Here is a 25,305-nt window from a genome sequence, read left to right as displayed (position 1 = left end):
TACATTGTGCAGTAAAGAGTATGAAGCCTGCTATTCTGTTTTTTTTTCGTGAAGCCTATTATTTTATATGCTTTTGCATGCTTGAGTAAACACTCCTTTCAAAGTGCATAATGAAGCAATGCTTACTATTTAATTGGACAGATAGCATTTGCAACAAGACTGTTTACCTGCCTGTGTATTCACTGTATCTTTTCCCATGGAACATTAAAGTTGTTTGTGACAAGTTGAACTTCTTGGAATATTGCATGTATTAGAAGCTAAGCTGTTTGAATTGCATCTTTTTTGTTATTTTCACACAGCAACAAAAAGGAGCTCTCCATTTAGTTGGTAATCCCCTATACCTTCCTTCTCAATAACCATCAGAAAAAAAATGCATTTTAAAAAAAGGTAATATTTCTAGAAGAAAAAAAGAAAAAAGATCACTTAGAAGTATTATCACTTACATCAACATTAGAAAAAAGCTGTTAGAAGTTACTTTCCACTGCTGAATCGTTACAAGGTTTTTGGTGTACTTGTAGCCATTGCAAAATTAAAGGATCTACCATTTTCATTTCAAACCAATATAAGTGGAAATAAAACTACTTATTACTTTTGTTTCTCTGTCCATTAACTAGCAATACCAATTTACCATAAGGATGACCCTTATTGTACACTACACTTGTGTTCACATTTGTTTTCTACTCAAAAGCCAAGGTTCATGCTATTCCAGGCATAGAATCATAGAATATCCTGAGTTGGAAGGGACCCTTAAGGATCATCAAGTCCAACTCTTGACACCGCACAGGTCTACCCAAAAGTTCAGACCATGTGACTAAGTGCACAGTCCAATCTCTTCTTAAATTCAGACAGGCTCGGTGCAGTGACCACTTCCCTGGGGAGCCTGTTCCAGTGTGCAACCACCCTCTCTGTGAAGAATCCCCTCCTGATGTCCAGCCTAAATTTCCCCTGCCTCAGCTTAACCCCGTTCCCGAGGGTCCTGTCACTGCTGTTAATGGAGAAAAGGTCTCCTGCCTCTCGACACCCCCTTACGAGGAAGTTGTAGACTGCGATGAGGTCTCCCCTCAGCCTCCTCTTCTCCAGGCTGAACAGGCCCAGTGACCTCAGCCGTTACTCGTACGTCTTCCCCTCCAGGCCTTTCACCATCTTCGTAGCCCTCCTCTGGACACTCTCCAACAGTTTCATGTCCTTTTTATACTGTGGTGCCCAGAACTGCACACAGTACTCGAGGTGAGGCCGCACCAGCGCAGAGTAGAGCGGGACAATCACCTCCCTTGACCTACTAGCGATGCCGTGCTCGATGCACCCCAGGACACGGTTGGCCCTCCTGGCTGCCAGGGCACACAGCTGGCTCATATTCAACTTGCTGTCTACCACGACCCCCAGATCCCTCTCTTCTAGGCTGCTCTCCAGCGTCTCATCGCCCAGTCTGTACGTGCAGCCAGGGTTTCCCCGTCCCAGGTGCAGGACCCGGCACTTGCTCTTATTGAACTTCATGCGGTTGGTGATCGCCCAGCTCTCCAACCTGTCCAGATCCTTTTACGCCCTCATTTGAGTCCACAACTCCTCCAAGTTTGGTGTCATCAGCAAACTTGCTCAAAATACCCTCTATTCCTACATCCAGATCGTTTATAAAAATATTGAAAAGTACCGGCCCTAAAATGGAGCCTTGAGGGACCCCACTGGTGACCGCCCGCCAGCCTGACACAGCCCCATTTACCATAACCCTTTGGGCCCTGCCCGTTAGCCAATTGCTCACCCATCGTATGATGTTTTTATTTAGCTGTATGGTGGACATTTTGTCCAGTAGGATCCTATGGGAAACCGTGTCAAAAGCCTTGCTGAAGTCCAAAAAAATCACATCAGCTGGTTTCCCTTGGTCCACCATACGGGTGATCTTATCGTAAAAGGAAATCAGGTTAGTTAGGCAGGACCTACCCTTCACAAACCCATGCTGGCTGGGACCAATGACTGCTTTGTCCCCCAGGTGCGCCTCAATAAGTTCGAGAACCAACTTCTCCATGATTTTACCAGGCACTGACGTGAGACTGACAGGCCTGTAATTGCTAGGGTCTTCTTTCTGACCCTTCTTGAAAATCGGCACAACATTTGCCAGCTTCTAGTCTACCGGGACCTCTCCAAATTCCCAGGATCGTTGAAAAATAATTGAAAGAGGTTCCGCGATGACGTCCGCCAGCTCTTTCAGCACCTGGGGATGAATCCCATCCGGACCCATGGACTTGTAGGGGTCCAGGTGGAGTAGAAAATCCCGCACACGTTCAGGGTCAGTTGGGAGTTTGTCATCCCCACCGTCCCGGTCCTCCAGCTCAGGGCACCCTGGGTCCCGAAGCCCATCATCGGCATTGAAGACAGAGGCAAAGAAGGCGTTAAGCGTCTCTGCTTTGCCTATGTCATCGTCTGTGAGGAGACCTTCCCTATCAAGGAGCGGCCCTATGTATTCTTTAGTTCTCCTTTTTCCATTTACATATCTAAAAAAACCCTTTTTATTTTCTCTCACAGACACAGCCAGCTTCAACTCTAGCTGTGCTTTGGCCACTCGAACTTTCTCCCTACAAACACGAACAGCATCCCTGTATTCTTTCCATGACGCCTGGCCCTCCTTCCAGCAGCGAAACACTCTCTATTTCCGCCTAATCTCCATTAGAATGTTCCTGGTCAGCCACGCCGGCCTCCTGCCCCGCCTGCCTGACTTGCGATATTTAGGAATTGCCTGATCTTGTGCTTCTAGGAGGCATCGCTTAAAGAGTGACCAGCACTGGTGGACATCGAGGCCTTCAAGAGCAGTTTCCCAGGGGACCTTGCTGACTAGTTCCCTGAGCAGCCTGAAGTCCGCTTTCCCCATATCTAGGGATGAGGTTTTGGTGGCACTTTTCCTTCTGTCACCATAAATTTTGAACTCAACCACTTCATGGTCGCTATGACCGAGGCGGCCACCAATCACCACATCTCCCACCAGACCCTCTCTGTTTTCTAGCAACAGGTCTAGGAGGGCACCTTTCCTAGTTGGCTCCGTTAGCACCTGCACCAAGAAGTTATCATCTAGGTGCTTCATGAACCTCCTGGACTTGCTCGTGCCAGCCGTGTGGCACTCCCAGTTAACGTCTGGCAAGTTGAAGTCCCCCATAAGGACAAGGGGAGTTAATCTCGAGGCCTCTCTTAGTTCTGTAAAGAATAATTTATCGGCGCTATCGTCCTGGCCAGGCGGTCTGTAATAGACTCCCACAATGACATCCCCTTTATTCGTTCGTCCCTTGATCCTTACCCAGAGGCTCTCAACTTTGCCATTGCCGACCTGAAGTTCCACACAGTCCAGCCCCTGCTTCACATACATCGCCACCCCACCACCTTGCCTACCCTGCCTGTCCCTCCTGAAGAGCTTGTAACCATCTATCGCAACACCCCAGTCACAGGACTCATCCCACCAGGTTTCACTTATGCCGATGATGTCGTAGTTGCGGGACTGGGCCAGGACTTCTAGCTCATCCATTTTATTCCTCATATTGCGTGCGTTCGTGTAGAAGCACTTCAGGTGCGTCTCATTACACTCAGCACCTTGTGGATCTGACCGAAGGACCTCACTGGCACACAGCCCCTCTGATTCTAGCGTACCATCCCTTAGGTCTTCACCGGCGTGCCTGGTTTTAGCCCCTTCCCCCTTCGACTCTAGTTTAAAGCCCTATCTATCAGCCCTGCCAACTCCTGACAAGTACAGTTGCATGTACTTGTGCAACATAGTAGTAAAAAATAATGTTATGAAATTATAACATTATGCAATGAATTTAAAATCATTAATATATTATTTTTCTAGTAACAAGCAAGTTCATGGCTTGAAAAAATCCAAGTTGCAGACAGATAAACAGGCAAAGGAAACGTGAGCATAAGAACATAGCTGTAAACAGCGGTATACTAAATTGCTGAGTCTTTTTTTGTTTGTTTTAAACAAAAGCAAAAAAACAGGAAAACAGAAAAGTCAATTCACTGGTATTTATGTCAAGCACATAGCAACAGTATTCATGTCCAGTGCCGCATCAACACTTGGGTGAAACTGACTCAGCAGAAACACATATAATTTCTGCAGTTAAGAATTGTGCATTGTTTGCTATGCCTAATAAATAAATAAATAAAATTAGCAAACTCACCAGGGTACAGAAGATGCATTGGCATTGTGCTATTGTTGTCATCTGCTCCACGGGATATTCACCAAGGCAGAGCTTACAGGACACTAGTGGGTCAAGTACCAAGTCCCAGGTAGGCCTATATCTTGCTGTAGTCATTGCAGAGCAGTCTGAAAAACAGAGCAAAAGTCAAGATACTTCATCAGTTCCACTTTTCTGCCACTGCAAACCCCATCATCAGTTGCTGCCTGCTAGCTATTTGGTAAAAATAAAAAAAATATAGAGTAGTGATGGTTAATTGGGCAGTGTTGGCACTTAAAATAGGCTATATATCTCCTGCCTAACAGAGCACACATGCAGCAAGCAGAAGGAAAAAGCTGTGCTATGCACTGACAAAATATCAGGAGACATCAGGACACATCCTTAGGTCACAGACTTGTCTCTGACATTACGTACATAAAATTTCATACCCAATTCTTGTTATTTTCAGCTCTAGCTTGCTTTCACTGACATTGATTACCCATTGCTTAAAATACATTCCTTAATCTCCCCCCTTCTAGCTACCCAGGCAAGATTTGTTAGGTGTCTTCCATAAGCCAAGCATCCATTATGACCCTTTTCCAGTCTGATGGTATTGCAGCTCACAGAGCCAGATATTTTTGCTCCTAAGAGCATGACAGATTGATCAGTTTGCTAAGTTAATTTTAGAAAGAACGATGGATATTCTGAGCATCCTCAGCATTTCTTTGCCTGCATTCCTCTCTCAATGCTTGCTCTATGCCGAATGCACAGCTTTGTTGCAGCAACAAACAACCGGGACAAATAACACAAAAATGTGCTATAAAAAAAGGCTATAATACTTTTATATCACCCTCAAGACAGCAATAGGATAGGACTAAGCAGAGCATCTTTATCCTAGGCTTCTGGGTCCAGATGGAGAGTTGTCAAATGACTAAGGAGAAGGAAAATAACCTCACACATACCAAATGTATTATCACAAAGAAAGATAATTTATAAGTTACACATGTGGGGGAGAAAAAGCAAAACAAAAAACACTCCCACAAACAACTAGGGTAACTTATGTAGCATATCCAATCTTAATGTGATTATTTACTAGTATTGTAATTGTCACAGTGACATTGACCTTCCAGAAGTGGGAAATTCACATCCAAAGACTGCTATGAGGTCCACATTACCTCACCACCCCCTTTCCCCAATTGGCTGTTTTCTTACCTTTCCCCACACAGGAGGTTACAGCAGCCCAACTATGATCACACCTTTCCCTCCCCGACGTTTGCTTTCCCTTCCCCCACCACAGCTCCCACCCCCACCTTTGGCACTGACATGAGCTGCAATATCTAAGCCTTATTATCTGTGAACTTCCTAAGTCTTCCAGAATTGCAACAAATATGACTTGTCTTGTAGATGAGGTTTAGGTAGATATTCAGTAGAAGATGGCTGCTTGTCCCCAAACAAATCACATGGAGAGTTCAAAGAAGTGTTGTGAAGTCTGAGTCTTTGTTATTTAATTCATTGTGGACATCACTCCACCAAGATCTCTAAATTCTCTGAAACAAAGGGGAGATTTTACAATAGCCCTCCATTCAGTCTAACCCACTGGAATATGCCCCTTAAAAAGTACATCAAGGACACCAGAAAATCAGAGCCTAACTGCATTTCTTTCTAGCGCAGCCATCGGGGAAGAAAGGGAAATAGATGAAAAATTAAACAACTCTATATCCAGGGATGCTCTGGATCCCTTTCTCTGAAAACACCCATAAAATCCCCAGTTTTGAAGGAAACAGATAAAATAGTCCTGCAGAACAGCACACGAATAATGGCTCCAGGTCACAAAATAAGAATAGCGCTGTGCAGCCTTTTCTGAGACTTTAACATGAAAGTCCAACATGATACAAATTAAAGCCTAAGCTTTTGGAGGCTATTAGACTGCTGCTTTATTGTCAATTCCCACTACTTTTTAATTTAACACAAAATACCAGCTAATTTTTTTTTATTCTTCCCAGCTCTGGTATATCTGACATTTACAGAAAGACTTATGAAGTATTTGAGAAGCAATGATCAAACACACCCAACCCGACTGTTTTCTATTAGCTCGAGTGTCCTTTGCTCATCCTGCCCAGTTTATTGCACATCTGTTGCTTATTGCAGCAAGTAGATGAAACCAGCAGATGAACAATGAAGAGAGATAAATATAAGTTACAGGTGCACTTAGAAGTGTCAGGCAGACCAAACTACTAGCAAGCATTATGGCAAGGATGTAAAATCTAACACAATTCAGACTAAACGCTTTCCAAATATACAATGAAATCCATCCAAAAGAAGCTTTATGCTTATTTAATATCTGTAATTAGGTGATGATATAGGGGAAAGTATTAACCTTTTGGTTCCAAGTCTTACACTTGTTCCCTGTTCCCTAGGACTTCTGACAGAAGCTTACCGGTATCACTGTGGTAATTCATTTTTTTGCAGCACATCTACAGTGCAATTACATCCCAATGGGAAACATTTCTTTTTTTGTCTTCTCTGGCAAGGCAAGAATGAAGCAAAGTGCAACTTCTTTCAAGGTGGCATCCTGTGGGCCAGCAGAAATTGGCTACCCGATAGAGTTGGCATGTAATCCATGACTTCAACTCAGCCATGGTGATAAAGCAAAACATGACCACAGCATCAAACGGGAGCAGAGCACAGGCTTTTAGATTTGCTAAATCTACATTAAAAATAGTCTTTGCTTTTAATAATGAAATCTTACATTCATTTGCAAGGCTGGGGGGGAGAGGGAAATTACTGTCACTGGTAACATTAGAGTGAGGGTCAAGAGATCTGCCACTTAGCATTGGAAAAGACATGCAAAGCTATCACGTTCCAGCAGAGCATCTTTGTTGGACATCCCTGTAAAGGAACACTAAGACTTTCCAAACACTAAGTTTTCCAAAGCAAGAGATTTTATCTTGCTTCATGATCATCTGGCTTACTGTCATAACTAAGTAACAAGCTTCTGTGTTTACATCATGATGACTAATATAGATGTGTCTATATTAGGGATAATTCATATATTTTAGGTAAAAAAAAAAAATTCACAGAAGAGAAATCATCTCCAGTCAAAATAGATAATTTTGATAAAAGATAAAGACTCCTAATGTTCCATACCCATGTTTTTTATAGCTTTAGGTTGTATTCTCATGCTTTCTAGTGATGTGCAGTGTTTCAGGAGAATGATGTAAAGTAACAGCAAGGAGAAAGAGAGAGCAACTGAAAGGAGCTATAGAGGAACAAGACGTTGAAAAATATACACTGGAGTGCCTTCATGCTTAAGAACACCAGTTCCAGCACCAGCCATTAGAAAGTTTTGAGCATCTGCTAGTAGGCCTTTGAAAATATAGCTAATAAAGGTATAGCTACAATCCAATCCCACTCCTGAATGAGTGGGATTTTCTACAACAGCATCCCAAAAAGCAGGGAACAGTAGTCACAGGAAACAGCTGATGTAATCTTTTGTTCAGAGCTTTCTTTTCATAAATAGACAGCAACCTGTATAATGACAATTTTATTCTGCAGCCATGCATACGTCCACAGGAAAGGGGAATCATTGCATAAAAATATAGAAACAACTTCAATCTTGTTGCTGTAACACATTAGCTTATTTGAAGTGTCTGTTGTTCCATCTGTAAGATGTGTACAGAAGGGAAACAATTGTTTAATTATTGTGCAGAAAAATAATGAATGACTTAAGTGAAGATAAACTGGATTCCTGACCTGAAATTCCTTAGGTTTTGGCCACCTACGGACTACACTGTTAAGTGAGAACAAATTAAAGATTTGATCTTTGATAAGCCAAGAGCAGAACAATTTATTCTTTCCAAGAGTAAAAAAAAAAAAAAAAAAAAAAAGTTAATGAAAACTGTGAAACAGAAATAATGTATAAATTTCTGTGAAAAATTTTGTGAAAGCAAAGACAATACAACATTTTCTTCCATGCAAGTTATTTGACAAGTTATAAAACCATATGGATTTTTATTGCACTGTTGAGTCAAATATTTCATGGCACTGTAGAGTTAAGTTGCAATTGCATCAAGTTAACACTTCACAGATACATGACCGGCTAGGTGAGAAAAAAACTGACTAGAGAATACAGATGAATAAAATAGTCATCCACTGTGTGCTTTAGTTGGTGGGTCTTTTTCACCTAGCAAGACTCAAAATAGAGCTTTCAACAGAATTTAAGTTTAAGCTTTAGATCAGGGATGGGCTTAATTTCTAAATTAAGACAGTTAGTCATGTACACTTAAAGTCACCTGCTTTTAGGTTTTATCTTAATCTTAACTGAATTTACTGGCAGCATGATGAAAAACAGCTCTTTCAGAAGTCAAAGGAAAGGATTTAAATAGGATTTAAAAATGGATCTCATTCCTATTGCCCTTCTTTGTCAAAACAAAATAACTCCAGTTAACATAATCCAGGCTATACTTCTTGCTAGGAAGAATCAAACATCTGCTATAGTACAGTTTCTCTGAATATTTTACTTCGGTGGAAAAAAAACACTCATTTCTGACGTGAAACCATCTGTAGCAAGGCAGTCTGGAACCAGCACTGAAGCCACATCTGTTAAGTGAATATTTTGACTCTGGGACCTAAATAATTCTGAGCCTCCCGACGTAGCCACAACTATACCTCACTGCCCATGAATGCCTACAAGGGAGCAGAAACTAGTTGACATGAGAGAGGTTGGTGGCTGAGGGTGTCGAGCAAGGGTCCTGCAAGTTGGAGTTGTTTCTTCCTCACAGGCTTTGAGCTTCTTATTTTCTGTTCCTTCCCTTTTCCAAGGATACTCAGTAGGATTATATAGCTAGGAAAATACGGAGGAAACCCTCATGACAGAATCAACTAATTACTAAATATTTTTTGTTAATGTTGACAGTTACATAAAGAAACTGAATAATGGCTTTCTGATAAGGCCAAATTCACCCACTATGATTTTATGATAATAAAAGTAAACAGGACGAATTAGTGGCCCTCTTATCAATTCCAGTTACTTACTGGTGTCTACCACTGCATTAACTGTCTGCCTCTAAATCTTAATCCTAATAAAGAGCACAGGAGGTAGAGAATAATTCTCTCCACCTGATGTCAGGCAAACCAACACACAGAAGAATTGCACAGATGTTTAGAGATGACCAGCTTCCAGAGGTTTGTTGCCTACATTCCTTGAACTCTTAGGTCCTGCCAAATGCCTTCTTAACTCTTAAGGTTCACTCTTAAATCTGATCCACAATTTACTGGGCACATCCCATGGATATCTTTTGTCCTTTTAGTGATACACTATGACATAACTTTTCAACACGTAAGAAGCCCCAACTTGTACAGAACATCTTGTCAATGCATAGTGTATTGTGAAATCCTCAAACCTGACCTTTGGACACTCTTAACAGTTTTACCTCAATATAAGAAAGAAAACTATTAGAGTGTTCAAAGAAGAGCTACAAAGACTGGGAAGGGTCCAGAGAGCAAGACACATGAGGGGCAGCTGAAATCACTTGGTTTGCTCAGCCCAGAGCAAAGCAGGCCGAGGGGAGGCCTCATAGCGGCCTGCAGCACAAGGGGAGTGGAGGGGCAGGCGCGGAGCTCTGCCCTCTGGGGACAGCGACAGGACCCAGGAAAATGGCATAGAGCTGTGATGGAAGGTTCAAGTTGGATGTTAGGAAAGTTTCTTCACTGAGAGAGTGGTCATGCACTGCAACATGCTCCCCAGAGCAGTGGTCACAGCAGCAAGCCTGCTGGAGTTCGAGAAGTATTTGCACAAAGCCTAATTTTGGGGTGGTCCTCTGTGTAGTCAGGAATTGGACTCAATGATCCTTGTGGGTCCCTTCCAATTCAGGATATTCTATGATTTTATGGCCTCTATTCCTTACACTGGCTACCTATCAACTTTAAGCTTACCATCTCTATTCTCATCTTCAAGCTACGCTATGGCCTGAGCCCAGAAAAGACAGACTATGTAAAACCTTAGAGCACTGTCGGCAATTTCAGTTTCCCAGCCAACAGAGCATGTGGGAAACCTTCTGGATCAAGTTGTAACTGAAGTGAACTTTTCTAGGGACTGAGATCCACCGCACAAATAGCAACTGAGTGTGTTTGTTTTACCTTTCTGACAAACATAAAACATATTTTACATTCTTATATATGTATATGCATACTACAGTATATACATAAAATATAAAAATAAATATTCCAGACACGCCAATGTCCAAGAAAAATGACAAAGACCAGGATGGTTGTCACTAGTGAAAAATACTATTGAACAATAGCACCAAGAGTGCAAAAATATACTGAACTACTCCTGGAAAATGTCACTGAGTTAGCGGGCAATTCAAAAAAAATAATCTTTGCTCAACCAGCTGACTTTTTTTTTCCCCTGCTTTTACTGACTAATTAGATGTCATATTGTAAGGCATAAAACAATGAAAAAATTAACAACTGCGTTTGATTATGCCACAGACCATAAAAAGTTTTAAGTATTATAAAGGTATCAGACAACTTGTAGATCTACGGATGTATATCAAGTGTTGCCTATCAAATGCATGTGTGGGTGTAGAGAAATAGACATTATAAAGACAAACAAAGAAAACAAATCTTTATAAGCTTTGACTTCTAGAGAATACTACAAATAGACATCCCAGAACTTCATCTTCTGTCTAAAAGATAGCCACGTGCAAGCTGAGACACAGAAGTGCCTCAGAGTGCAAGAGCCTAACATCTATCTTGAAAAATACAGCTTCTGCATGTGATAGAGGCAAAGAATTTTCTGACCTTGCATCTTCCTCTGTTTGTCACCAGCTCTGGTGTTGCTGTGGCTTCTCAAAGCACTACCAAGCAGCAACAACCTGAAATAAACTGGGTGTGTCTGTTATTCAGACCCCATACACAGTGGTGAAAATATTTCAAAGGAAAAAAAATCACTGGATTCCATCTGAAAGAAATTGTGGTCAGGGAAAAGAAGGGGATGAGCTGCAAAATTCAAAGGTGTGGGGAAAAAAAAAAACTGTATTTTATGAAAAGAAAAAAGGGGTGAGAAGAAAGACAGCAGAAACAGAGATAAAAGGATCTTTTCCCCTCCCTGTTCCCAGAAGTGTACTTTGTCATACACAGTACAATAACAACTGAAGTGTAATATGTCCCCAACACTGAATATCCCAAATGTCTTTTATAAAAAGATGACATAAACAAAAGGACAGAGAGGTCATAATATTAAGGAACATTGCTCAGAATTCATTTATCTTGTTGATGTTTGCTATCCAAAAGCATATAGGAGTCCTGGGGCAGTAGAGCACCTCAGGACAGAGCTTGGATGTCCTTGCACCATCTCATCTCCCAGGACGGAAGTCACAGACCCTCTGCTCTGGGCACTATCTCAGCAGAGACAATGCCTCAAGACCATTTGAAACAGCTAAGCAAAGACAATGTGTATTTTAAGTGTCTTCCTCCACCCTGAGGAGGAAAATCTCCCCCTAATAGAAAGGGAAAGCCTTGACACAGTAGCATAGGTACGTCACCTGGATCTGAAACTGGCAACAAACATTTTGCTCTGGAGAAAATGAGCCTGGCCATCTCATTTGTTTGCTTTAAGTCACGGACCCATTAGGCCCTCATTAAGAACTCCCATCTGTTTTCTAATACCACTTTAATGCCATGAGCCGCTGCCTTTGAATACTACAGCCAAGATCAAGTTACAACCTATAAATTGTTGTGGCAACAACCAAGTCTTATGTCAAAGGCATGGAAGACCAGTCATTAAATCATTAACGGCTGAAGTGCCTAAATTCTTTGAGTATTTACCTAAATTTAGTATTTGGTATTTAAATTGGCAATTAGGAGAAATTTCTCCTCAGAAAGCATAGTTAGGCACTGGAAGGTGTTGCCCAGGGACGTTGTGGAGTCATCGTGCCTGGGGCTATTTAAGGAAAGGTTGGACGTGGTGCTTAGGGACATAGTTTAGTAGGTGACATTGGTGGTAGGGGGATGGTTGGACCAGATGTTCTTGGAGGTCTTTTCCAACCTTAACGATTCTAGGGTTAGAAAAATCACTGCACAGAGAATCTAGGAAATAAGAAAGATTTTCTCCGTATTGATAGTGGTGCTATACACACTGTTGTTCACCTTCTCCCCAGGTTTCAACAAACCTGAACAAAGGCTACATGATTGAGATAGTCTGACTGAGATCAAACAGATTGGAACAATTTATAAGCATCGTGACCAGAGAAAGATGGGAATTCAGAATAAAAACTCCCTCCCCGCTGACAGTTGACAAGAACTAAAGCAGTATCATTGTTTAAAGGAATTGCGATATATATAATCATTTCAACAGATGCTGGCAACAACCAGGAGACATTCAGAGTGTAAGACCAACATCCTGTTGACTTTTTTGCTTATCAGAAGACAAAATCAGAAACAGTTCAACTCATTTTCCTGACTGAATACTTACAGATCTTGCTTATACTGAAAGAAAGCAGATGGTTACTAAGTTTAGATTTAGAGTATTCTGCATCTTGTAGGCTCCACTTTTGTTAACATAATTCATGCATGGGTACATGGAGGTATACGAAGCTAGCACTCAGCCACAAAAGGCAGCTCTGCATGCAGTTAAGACCTGTTCCATATTAACATAGTGAAGTGAAAATACTAGTATGTTTTCCAGCTATCTAAGCTCCCATTATAGGCACGGGCTGTGGGTGCCTGATTCTGTCTGTGCTGACTTATGTTAGCAGTGCCGCTGGCTGTACTGGCTACAACTATACTACTAGTGAAGGCAACCCAGTAGACACCTGCATTTAAAATACTTTAAATCTTAGGACAATTCTCACCCACAGGCCTTGCCCTGTTGCTGGGCTGAAATCACCCAAAATGAAAGGAGTCTGGGGCAAACCAATGAGACTTCACCTCCAAGAGGTCTAGAAGTGAGGTAAGATGAAAAAAAGACTAGTTCTAACCAAAAGCAATTGCAACCTAGGCATGCAACTCACAATTGCACAATCCTTAGGACACTAACCGGCAGTGAGAAATCTGAATTATTTTATAGCTTTTGAAGGCAACAGTAATAACAAGAGTACAGACTATTCTACTGCTTTCTAGGGTTACATCTCATTTTATTATTTTCCAGAAACTCATAAACCACCCAGTCAAAGCCAACCGCTTCTCTTTGCCTTTCCTCCCACCCCTATCATTTTCCCATGTTTTCATTTTTCTGTTCCCCCCAACTCTTTCCCCCTCCACCCCTTTTCTCACTTCCTCCTATTCTTTCCCTCCTCTGCTTACAAGGAACTGATGAATTAGTGCTTTCTTTGAGCTGTCTCCACAATAACAATAAATCAGCAAGAAGCAGTTGAAACTTTAACATACCACAAGGATTTTCTTCTCCACAGCTGACTCCCCTAGAAAAGTAACAGCTATGTTTACACAAAGCCCGAATCAAACCAAGCTTGAACTCTGTGGGTTTCTTCCTCAGTTGGCGGGGGATGGAAGGGAAGGGAAGAGAAAAGCCTTGGAAACTTAAAGCTAGAAACCACATTTAAAGATGTGTGAAATTACTGGGAAAATGCAAATATGAGCAAGGGGAGTGGAGCCCTAGTTGAGACACTCAGTGAGACTGGCTGAGCAATTCTCTTGTTTCCACCAAAAACAGAAAATCAGAATTGTCTTTTTTCTTGTAACTATGGCAAAATGCATGCTTGGTGCACTGCCCAGTGCTGCACAAGTCTCAGATGAAGAAACAAATTACTTGGGAATGAAAAAAAGAACACTGAAAACACTTATTGTCTGTCACTTGTATATTAACAGTGGAACTTGGGTTTTAACAACAGCTCAACACATACAAAGTACCATCCCCACATACACTACAATTGTGCTTTAAAGCAGATAAGCCTGTAGCTGAAAACTGCATTCAGAGTGGAATGGAGTCTGGTTAACTTACCTACAACTATCTTGTTTTTTTTTCTGACTGAACAATAACTAAGTTCCAGTTAGATATTCATAAGATACAGCATTTCCAGAGCTCCCAGTGCTGACAGCAAGTTCCCAGACTCATGACTCAGTTCTGCCCCTTAGAGATTAGCGGGGAGTTTTCCCATATTGTGAAGAGCTCACTTCCACTAATAGTAAGTGGCAGAAGACCCAACAGAGCACGTACAGTCAATGGGGCTAATATGAAAACATGGCTGAAATACAAGAAAAGAGAATGATTCTTTATAGAAAGAGGAAATCTTCGTGGAAACATTCCATGCAATAATTACTTAATGCTATCTGGAAAATTACTTTTTTCAAAACCACATCTAAAAGCACCAACCATAGCTAGAAGTTGGACAGCTTCTTTGTAGAACTAACAGCTTCCACTGTACCATATCAGTGTCCCAGAACTGTACTTTCAGTCATCAGATGATACAGAATGCAGTGGATTTGAATTGGATGTTATGGCATACATAACTTTTATCGTGTCAGCGTGACATACTAGGCTTAAGCGTGAGGAGGATGAGACTCAGTCTAAAGACAGTCACTTCATTGTTGGCGCCTGAGGAAGGAGGTTTTCAAAAATAATTGCCTACACAGCTTGCCTTTCATTGTTTAAGTAGGCAATTTTGAAGGCCTTCAGAGAGAGATTGTGTCCACTTAATATCACATTTGCACATTACAGAACTGCATCTTCCAACTCATTTCTCCTAATCATGTCCCGACGTAACACTCAGCCTGCACATGGGTGGACACAGACCTGTCACTCACATTGCCCCTGACAGCACAGCTATAGAACCTATAGATAGATCCTTATTATGCAATAACACTGATTAAGGGCAGATGTTTAATGTGGTAATCTCCTACCTTCTTACTGATAGTCAAGTCATTTAGTACAGGCTGTGGAAGACCTTCAACACACACAATCAAGATAAAGTTCCTATAACCAGTGTGAACTACACACACACAAAAAAATGAACTAGTGATTACTAGAACATTACTTGAATACAAAGCTATCGGTAACCCCTTCTGCCCCAAACCTGCTGCAGAACTGAGCAGCTCAGTTTACTTATATTGCAGGCACATGTATGAGCTAGTACCTACCACATCATGTAGGCTTGTGAGTTGGATGAGCAGTTCACCAGCCGCCTATAAGACATTTTCCATTCTCTACTCCCTCTGCAGAATTAGAATCGGTATTTGCTGTCTTTTCAGAGGAGCAATGCATCAGCCTCACAACACCAGCCCCAGATCTACTCCTACACAGTAATATTGCTGTTATGTAGTAATTCTTCCTGCTTTGCTGCTTGGTTGAGTTCTCCCCCCCCCCACCCATTTCCCTCTTCCCCACATTTAACAATTTTTACAGCATAACACATGCACCTGTTTACTGCAGACATCAGAAGCACTATAGCACCCCATCTGCATGGACCAGAAACTACGCATAACATCTGCTACAGCAAAAGCAGAAAGGCCAGGAGATCGAACTAGTGACATATTGGGACAGCCAAAAACATACAGAAAGAAATGAAAGACTGCAGTTTCACCACAGCAGAAGTGTTCTCTTCAGGGCCCCCCAAGATAGATTTGTCTAGACAAGAAGCACTGACGAGTTACAACAAACCTCTGAGTTATAGAACATGTGTAGAGGAATGCTATTGTGTTTTTTTTTTCCATGTTTTTGTAAGGTTGAGCACAGCTCTTAAAAAAAAATAGGTGTTGGACTTTTCTGATATGTCAGCATAACCAATCTGAATCACATAATTAATTTGAATTGCAGTTAAAGAAAAAAAAAAAAAGGTATGCTGCCTTACATGTGACTGCATTGTTGGAAAAGGAAAGCTGAAGGGACTGCAGTCAGTCCCTTCCAGTATCCACATACCATGTAATTCATCTGCTCACATGGGAACATCTCAGGTTACGATTAATACATATGAAAACACCTAATGTGAGCAGAGTACTCACTATACTGTAGGCTTGATATGTAGTGAAGATTACAGCCTACTCAAAAGATGGAAATTACCTGCAAGTGTTTTGTGATGTCTGTTAGCTCTTCTAGAACGTATCAGCCCCTTCTCCAAATTCACACACACTCTGAAACATATACTTTCAACCTAACCCACCCTGTGATACTCAGTTCTGGTGTGTTATGTGTATCACACACTGCATATTCACAACAGCAGTGTTGGGTTGTGGCTCTGTGCATGCCATGTGCATTTTACTGGATCCACGACCTCTACCAGCTCATGGTTCTGGGCAAGAAGAGCACCAAAATGTCACCCTTGCTGCAGCCTTCTTATAGGTTGCAGTGCTTACCACTAGAGTGTACTCGGGGTGCAGGGATACAAAACGTACTTATTCTTAGAGAGATCTGGCATGCAGCATAAAGCAAGGGAAATTTGATAGGATTTATTCTGACAAGAAGGAAAAAATATTTCTAGGGCAGCTTTTTTTTTTTTTTTTTTTATGCTTATCATTCTACGGGGTTATAAACAAGAGCTTTAAAACCAACCAAACAGATGAAGAGCTTTTTCAGGAGGCTTTTGATATTGTGTTGTTTTTTTAATGACTTAATTCTGTTAACTTCTTTAATTCAAAAAAAGAAGCAACATTGGTATTTAAAGCATTGATATCCAAAGCATTGATATCCGTAAGAAAATACATTCCCTAAGCCACTTTATAAAAATGAGCTCCTCCTACACATCCAAGTGATCAGTTCATTATATAAAAGGTCACAGAATTTTGTTGCATGAAAACACCACCCAGAAACAGCTAATAGCTCTTTAGAGATATCCCCTTCCCTACGTAAAACATCCACCTCAAGCCTCTTATCCTGAACATAAGTTATGCCTGAAAGATACCCTTCTAAAAAGGATTTTAACTGATAGATGGTTGCTCTGCACTCTGACAAACAGTTTACTAACAGGAATCAAGCTACCTTAACACTAGGTCGGCTCTCTCCACACTGCAGGATAGCCAGAATAGTCATTATCGTGCTCAAACTGCACACTCCTCTGCGGGAAAAGGTTTTATTTTTTTTATTATGTTTGCACAGTGCATGCTACAATGGACCACAGGTTTCCAAAGTTAAAAACAATCTAAAGTTATGAAACAATTCAATTAATTAATACCCTTGATACTGTATTCCCTACCTCAAAAAATGGATGAGTAGTTGAATTTAAAGCACAAGTGTTTTTTTCTAGATCTATTTGGGTATCAGGAAACATCTTTGAAACCAGATTTGTCTGAGCAGTCTTACTCTTGTAGTTTTTCCTTTCGTATGCAGCATAAAAAAGGCAAGTGATCATGTCAAACACAATATTTTAATATTAAAAATAAAGTAAAAAAAACTTAGTACAGCAAAGTTTCACTGGAAAAAAAAAGCTGAATTCAAAAGTGGTATTTAAAGATATTCTACGCTTTCCAGATGCCACGTGTTGAGCATTTTAGATAGTGGGAAGCTTTCCAAGTTCAACTCATGCTTTCCCAAACCAAACAGGAGAAAAAACCCAGAAGCCTGCCCTCTTTTCAGATTCTGGGAAGATCACAGATGAGGTCGTTCACTATGGTCCAAGCCGAGTACCATGGTATGCACACAGTCACACGCCACCCACCCAGCTCAAGACATAATCCCCTATTTAAAGTAAATCCACTGTACTAAGAAACAAATCTTTTTTGGTAAGTTCTGTAATTGTTGCTTTTTCCTATTTACTTTAATGGTCACCATAGCGTTTTATGTTAAGGAGATGGTGAAAGAGCAGCCACATTTGTCTGACATACCAAGTTTAAAATAGAAGCATTTGGAGAGGAATTGCTCCAGAGGTTCTAAACCAAACAACACGAGTTGCAACCCACTGTTTAAAATTAGCTTTTGTGGTTTGTTTTTAGATATTCCTAGTAGCAAATTCAATCTGATTGCTAGGTACAATAAAGTCAACCAAGAGAGAGCAATCTAGGAGGCCAATAATAGAAATTTCATTTAAAAATATGGTTATTAATGTTCCTAAAGATAGCTTATTAAATGAGTAAGCTTTGTCACAGGCTTGAAATTATTCTCTAGGTTTTTGTCTTCTTCCCACCCACCCCCTCCCACAAAGGACAATAAGTACTTGGCTAGAAGTTAAAAGCTCTACATGCTTTTAGGATTAAATTGTTTGTCCATATTAAAACTAGAGAGGAAGGAAAAAAGCTGTTAGAAGGAAGGAACTGAACACTAAAATGTCTTTGAATTCCTATTTTTATATTTTGTGAAAAGAGCAACTGTCTCAAAGGTATCATATATTTAATTTTATGAAATTCCTGGTTAACCTTCATTGACTACTAATGCAGTATTTTGCCCCCATTTAACTGGGGAAGATAGCCCTTTAGCTTCTTTCCAGCAGGAAATCAATTAAACAGATTCAAGAGCAACACAGTGCTATTTTAAAAACAAGTTATGAGGGAGGAATAGAGTACCTGGCTGCTGCTTCTCCAAAAGAAGCTGGAGCAATTATTTGTCTCAAAAGTGAAGGGAGAGAAAGGCAGTGCATCTCCCTTACAGCAGTCAGCACAAATGGGAGCAAGAGCATCATATCTCAAAGAGGGGTGCTCGGAGGGTTTCAGAACTCGTTCAAGCATGAAGACTTGAGCAGACCAACACAGGAAGACCACAGCACAAGAGAAGATGGGAAACCCAGAGCTCCTTTCATCCATATCAAGCACTGCTCTAAATGGAGAGCATACAGGTGTTTGCAACAGACTTACTACTACAGCTGTAAGCCAAGGGAATGCTACATAAGCTTCAAACACCTGAAGTCTAATAGCTAAAGTCATGCAGTTGAATTAATGGGTTGTCTCAATGTGACTGTCAAAGCAACTAGGTCAGAACTGATTAACTACAGGCATATTTGTAGTCTAATCTGTACTCTACAAGAACAACGACAAAAAAAATCTAAACCCTGCTAGCTAAACCTTACAGAAGATAAAAATGAAGAGAGGAGGATATGCAGACCAGGTGACATCCAAATAACAAGATTTAAAAGGCATTTAAAGCATAAACTGACCACGTGCAGGTTCTGAATGAGTAGCAGTTATCAAATGAATGGAATTAACTAGCCATTTATAAAATGTTGGTAACAATGACATAATTAAAAAAAAATATATATATATATAGAGAGAGAGTACATATATATATATCATAATACATTAAAAAATATGGATGGAAAATAAGGGTTCTAGAGTGTGGTGAAACCAGAATTCAGATTGAAGGGCAGAGACCTTTCCCCCCAGTCACTGGTCACAACATTTGGACACAGGAACAAATTGGACTTGATTTAAATCTATGGTTAGAAGAGCTGTGTTGATGGAAACTGCACCAATACCTGCTAATGACATGAAATAAGCAGAAGGCCTGGGATGCTGGAACACCAGCAGCATTTAGAGGCTTAGCAGATGGAAAAAGCAGGCAAAGTGGTATGTAGTACCTAAGGGAATATAATGATCCTGTATCACAGACAATTTGTACTCTCCTGCCTTCTCTACTAATACTCGAAATGAAATGTTTTGTTCTGGGGAGATTGGCTTTGTGTTTTGTTTCAAGAAAGTATGGTTGAAAAGTGAGTACTCTGTTTGGAACAGCAAGTGTTGAGGTTTGAGAGGGCTCCAAGTTCATGGACAAGTTACTTCCACAGACCCAGAGAAAGCTCTTTCTCTTGCACAGCTCAGCTTGCTCCTGTGACAGACCCAGACACCAACCTCCTGCTTCCTCTGCCTTCAATTCCAGCCTTTATAGAACTGGAAACCAACACCTCAATTAGATAGAGGCATTAAAAGGACCACTGAATAATATAAAAGTTAGTCGGCAAGCTGTAAATCAGCCTTTTACCTTAGTGGCAAAGGAAAGGGATGAAGCTGACAGATCCTTTCTCTCTGAGATGCAGAAGCCCTTCAGCAGCTTCTTTCCCACCGGGCAGTTCTTACCCTGTGGGACTGTTTCAACCCAACCTTCAAATTTTGTAGCGAAGTGAAACTGGATGGAGTTATGCAAAAAGCAAGCCACAACTGAACATAAAGGAAGGAAGAAAATTTCTAGCTATTCAGGATGGGAGGAAAATTCAGTAACGCTGAGAGAAAACACAGAGGGCTTTTGAACTGGTTTTACTTGGAAAAAGATGGTATCAATACATTAGCAGCAAACAAAAAACTGGTCAGAGAAAGTTAGATGACCTAGAGTAACCCCTGAATCTAGGAAGAGACAAAAAAGTTTCTCAAGCACAGCTGTAGTGAATCTCATTTAAAAGAAGAAAAAAATGGTAGTTCTGGTTACGAAAGCTCAGGAACTGACTTTGTTATGAGCAACAAGACCCTTCTGCATAAGACAGTCAATTGCTACAAGGACTGGTATGCAGTGGTTGCTTAACTCTTCCCTATGAAGGTCAAAATACACAACAACAGACAAGTGTCTTGACTTGTGCCTCTTTCTCCACTTCATGCACTGCCAGTACATTCCAGCACATTTAAGTATTGGAATCCTACTGCTTTCCCGATTGTTTTGTGTGTCTGCAGCAGTGTCCCCTACTCCCTTCTCATTCACTACTAGGGGAAAAAAGTGGTCAATTCCCGACTCCACCAACTCTTCCAATCCAATCTTAATAGAGAAGTGGCCATTTACACATACCTGGAACAAACTATTCGGTGAGACAATTTCAAACATACACAGCATCTGTTCAAAAGCAAGCATTTGCAGCCAGATTTCAGTTCTACAAAATGCAAAAGGAGAAAACTCCAATTTAGTAATGATCGTACAGTAGAACCCCCAAAACAACTTACTCAATTTGTATCATCTATAAACCAATACTATGTTTTCAAAAAACAGCAACAAAATAGAGGGGAAAAACCTCCAGTATTTGAAATAAAACCTCAGAGATGCAACCTACAGCTACTGATTTCAATAGGATGCTAAGTTCTTCTGTGGTAATAGTGACAATAAGAACTAAGAGGGTTTTGTTTGTTTGTTTGTTTAATTTTGAAGAGCAAACTCCTCCAGTATTTGAAATAAAACCTCAGAGATGCAACCTACAGCTACTGATTTCAATAGGATGCTAAGTTCTTCTGTGGTAATAGTGACAATAAGAACTAAGAGGGTTTTGTTTGTTTGTTTGTTTAATTTTGAAGAGCAAACTCCTGGCCTGGTTAGGACCATTCCTTGTCACTTTGCACAAACCGCAACCCTGTACATATAAACAACCAGGCAAACAAAGAAACACAGATGGCTCTAAAATGATCTAAGATACTTCCTAAAATTTTGCATACCAAAATAAGTCATTTCTCACTTTCAAACCTTTCTTTGCTATCAGAAGAGATTTTCTGTGGACTAAGGCCAAAAAAAATAAATAAATTTCTTTTACATCCTGTTTCGTGAACTGTAATTCAGACACCCTCGTGGCTGTTGCCACAGAATGGGTTTGTCACCTCTGCAGTGCAGTTCTTTCTTCCTGTCACAGGCTGAAAAGCCACTACTTTGCTTTTGTGGACATTTTACAGTCACATCTTCACTAACTTTTGTTTTACCTATCAACATTTCCAAGCTGGATTCAGCAGTACCCAAATACACCGCTTGGCTACAAGATGCAAATAATAATAATAATGCGAATTATGCATGTGTCACTGGAGCTGAATCATCCACACTTTGCACCCACCAATAAATGATGGTACACTCAGCACAGAGATCTCAGATACCACAAGGGGTGCAGACAACTAGTGAGGAAATCTTACCTTTGCTGTGACATCTGAGGCAAAGCCAAAAATATTGCGATTGCTTCCTTCCACAGTAAAATGAAACAACTATTTTAAGGCTATAGACAATGAGACAGAAATAAACAACTGCATAAGAACGCTCCACAATTTCAAGTCAACACCAGATCATTAGGGAAGACTTTTGCCTTTTACTGGCAAACTAATTTTCCCCATCTGTTCCCTTCTCCCCCCCCCCACTAATGAGCAGAAGCAAGCTACAAAGCTCCATCTATGAAAGCATCTCCAAAGACAAAATACACAGCTTTTCTCTAGATGTCTAGGGAGGAAGATCAATACTTAGAGAAGATCAGTGGGTTCTGTCGATACATTTACTATCATACTGACAGAGCAGTGAGCTTTTGCCTGCTAGACAAGAAAAATCAGATGGCAGCACTCCTCTGCTTCATATTTATAGCTTGAACTATGTATGGTATGTTCTTGTTCATTACACAAATACCTCATGATCATCCGTATGCCACAAATATTTTCCAATACAGACTTCTGCCAGAATATGCTCCATTTCAGTAATCCTTCAGAGCCATTTCCGTGCAAACAGGGTTGGCAGGGAGCAGAAAGATGCAAAAATCAAATCACACTTCAGCTATGGAAAAACACAATGGATCTGAGCTGCTCAGAATGATCACAGAAGCCCAAAGGAGACTGTTGAAGTTCAGTTGTTTCACATTTGGTAGAACAATGACACTAAAATGTAGTTTCTACTCCTTTAAAATATTAGTAATAGCCCTTTTCTGCATGCTTTTTCCAAGAGATTGGACACAGATCCTAAGAGTACTTCAAGAAAACTTGCCCCTTATATTTCAGAAAAGGCAGTAAGATGCCTGGAGAGCTGTAAGGGTCTTTAGAAAGACCTCAGCTGAAAATTAAATAAAGAGAACAAACTGAACTGCTTATAAGAATGTGATGTGGAACGAATGCATAGGCAGACCAGCATGTATGAAATATTGGAACTCTCACAGGAGAAGAATGGAGAGCTGACCTCAAGGAAGGAGACATGGGAGCTTAGCTTATTTAGCTTAGCATGTGGGGACCAAGAAGAGACACAGTCTACCTGCATAACAAAGTAGGAAAGGAATTATCCAACCTAAAATTCATCATTGACCACAAGAACTTACACGTATAAACTTGTCATTATACATTTATTATAAAAACATGAAGAAAGTTTCTAGAGTGGTAGAGATGCACCAGATGCTTCTATTACTGCTTTCCAAAAGAAGCAGGGGGAACAGAAATAGTGATTACTTCTGAGATGAAAGTTTATGAAGTTACATGATCTACAGTCCAAACTGCAGGGGAAAACAAGAAATTAATCCCAGTTCTCTGCATTTAAGTTTTAAAACAAATCTTTAAAATACCCAGCAATGAAGTAGTAGAATTGTTTGATTTTGACTTTTTCCCCCCCCCCCCCCTTTTTAAGCAAGAGGTACAGAAAACAATAATACATTCTAGTTTCAAATTTCTTTTTTCTTTTTTTTTTTTCCCCTGTTTTGTTCTTCTGCTAGTAAAAAGGTAAACAGAAAAAGCTTTTTCTTTTTCAGTTAGTACTAAAAAAAGTGAGCTGGAAAAAACACCAGGTGAAATATTTCAGCAAGCTTTACATTTAAACAGCATTTCTTCAAACTAAAACATGTTACTCAAGCTGAACACTCAGCTTGTTATATAAAAACTCAATAGCTAAACTCAAGCCAATGAGGAAATGGTTATGTTTTCTTCACACTAGGTTCTTCTTGTGCTCAGAAAAAGTCATGCAAGAACATTATTACAGTTTGAGGATTAAGCCAAGAACATGAGTTTCAAAGGAAAAAAAGAAGAAAGTCTGCCAGTCTGTAAGTATATGGCTGTTAAATACTATTTTCAAAAGATAAATGCAAGCAAAAGTGGCATTGCTAAGGAAAATGGAAAATTACTAATAGCTAACTACAAGTTCAGGGAAATGAAGAATCTAAGAGTGTCATTAATTTCCACATATAGCAACATACTAGGGTAAGCATAACGCAGCACTTATGGCACTGGTGATATTTACAAGATGATTTTTTTCCAATCCACTATCAGAAAAAAAAAATGGACACTCATTATTGAAATAGAATTTTTATTGCCTTCTAGTAGGCAAGATAAGCATGTGTGCTACATCTTTTTTTCATTGATTGGAAATGCATTTATCAAATAAATCAACAGTTTGCCATGATATCAGTACATATAGATTTGTAGCCACCTCTAAAAGAGAATCACTTTTTTATTACCCTGTTTCCTTATTTAGAGTATTACTGTTCATTAAAATTGAAAGTGTAGTATTGTGGAACACTAAGCTAATAAATCAAGGAACACATATGAAAGTAAATAAGGCTCTGCTATAGAGCTCAATATAAAAATAAAAACTATGAGACTATTTAAAGTAGTACAGTAAAACTATACTATGAGGACAACTGTAAAACTGCACCAAAACAAGTTTCTCTCTATGCCATGCATTTCTCTAGAAGGTAAATAGGAATGCAGCTTTTTGTTTGTTTGTTTTTCCTACATTTAATTTTGTAAATAAATGAGCTCATTTTATTCTAGAGCTCCATAACTAAAAACTAACTTTGACGAATTCTGTCCTCTGTAGAAGTTTGGACTACATGGTTTTGATTTTTTATGGGGGAACACATCAGTAATTCCAGAGACTCCAAAAACCCCTCTCTCAGGAGCTTTTTTCCAGCTCTTGTTGGCTTAAGAGGCCTATGAAAGAGTGGCTGCATTGGAAACTGCATCTGTCTGTGCCCAGGCCAAGTGTTGTCAAGACAGTTAAATGCAAACGCCTACCACAACAAGCTCTCCTTTGTCAGTCACAGGGATCCCATGAGAAAGCACCAACCAGTCTAGGAATTTGGCTCAAGGTAGAGTTAGACAAGCCTGAAAAACAAAAATAAGGGTCAGACTTTATTTAGATTGACTGTATAAAACCGGAACTAACAGCTCTGTTCTGTCAATGAGCTTTTAAAAGCGTGCGGTGGCACAAGTGGTCTTAGAGAAGGCAGAAATTCACCTCTTAACTCTTTCTGGCTCAATAAGTATATGGGATGGGATTAGTTTCAAACTGGTATGAGAGAGATGCTTAATACAATGCACTTTTAAACCTGAAGGTAAAAAATACATGTTATGACCCCTCACATAGCTTAAATCCTCTGGATCAGAACTTCATGAAAACGTACTCTGAAGGATCACAGACTGCATCCAGCAATAGATTCACAGGCTTCATAGTGTACGAAATAAGTCACATTTTCACACATTTAGCAAAGCATTCCAAGAAACAGTACCAGGACAACATACACATACACAGACAAGCCCACTACTTTGAGCAAAAGTGGACCGTAGGCAGAGCATTTTAATA

General features: G+C 40.2%; 1 protein-coding gene across 4 annotated transcripts in view; it reads right to left on the bottom strand.

The window, feature by feature from the left end:
• RNF144A (ring finger protein 144A) overlaps nt 1-25,305 on the bottom strand; it is a 62,677-nt gene that overhangs the window by 22,279 nt on the left and 15,093 nt on the right. The window contains exons 2-4 of one of the 4 annotated variants that reach the window (XM_082756143.1): nt 24,738-24,827; nt 20,803-20,884; nt 4,158-4,303 (exon numbers count right to left, since the gene is read on the bottom strand). In XM_082756143.1, coding sequence (XP_082612269.1) covers nt 4,158-4,292 — 135 coding nt within the window. In that variant the 5' untranslated portion in view covers nt 4,293-4,303; nt 20,803-20,884; nt 24,738-24,827. Of the gene's footprint in view, nt 1-4,157; nt 4,304-20,802; nt 20,885-21,899; nt 21,917-24,737; nt 24,828-25,305 lie in introns of those variants that run through there. The other 3 variants (XM_082756145.1, XM_082756142.1, XM_082756144.1) reach the window with 3 other exon arrangements.

Source organism: Aythya marila, assembly GCF_965140915.1.
Source record: "Aythya marila genome assembly, chromosome: 3".
Lineage (NCBI taxonomy): Eukaryota > Metazoa > Chordata > Aves > Anseriformes > Anatidae > Aythya > Aythya marila.
This window is presented reverse-complemented; position numbering and strand designations above follow the sequence as displayed.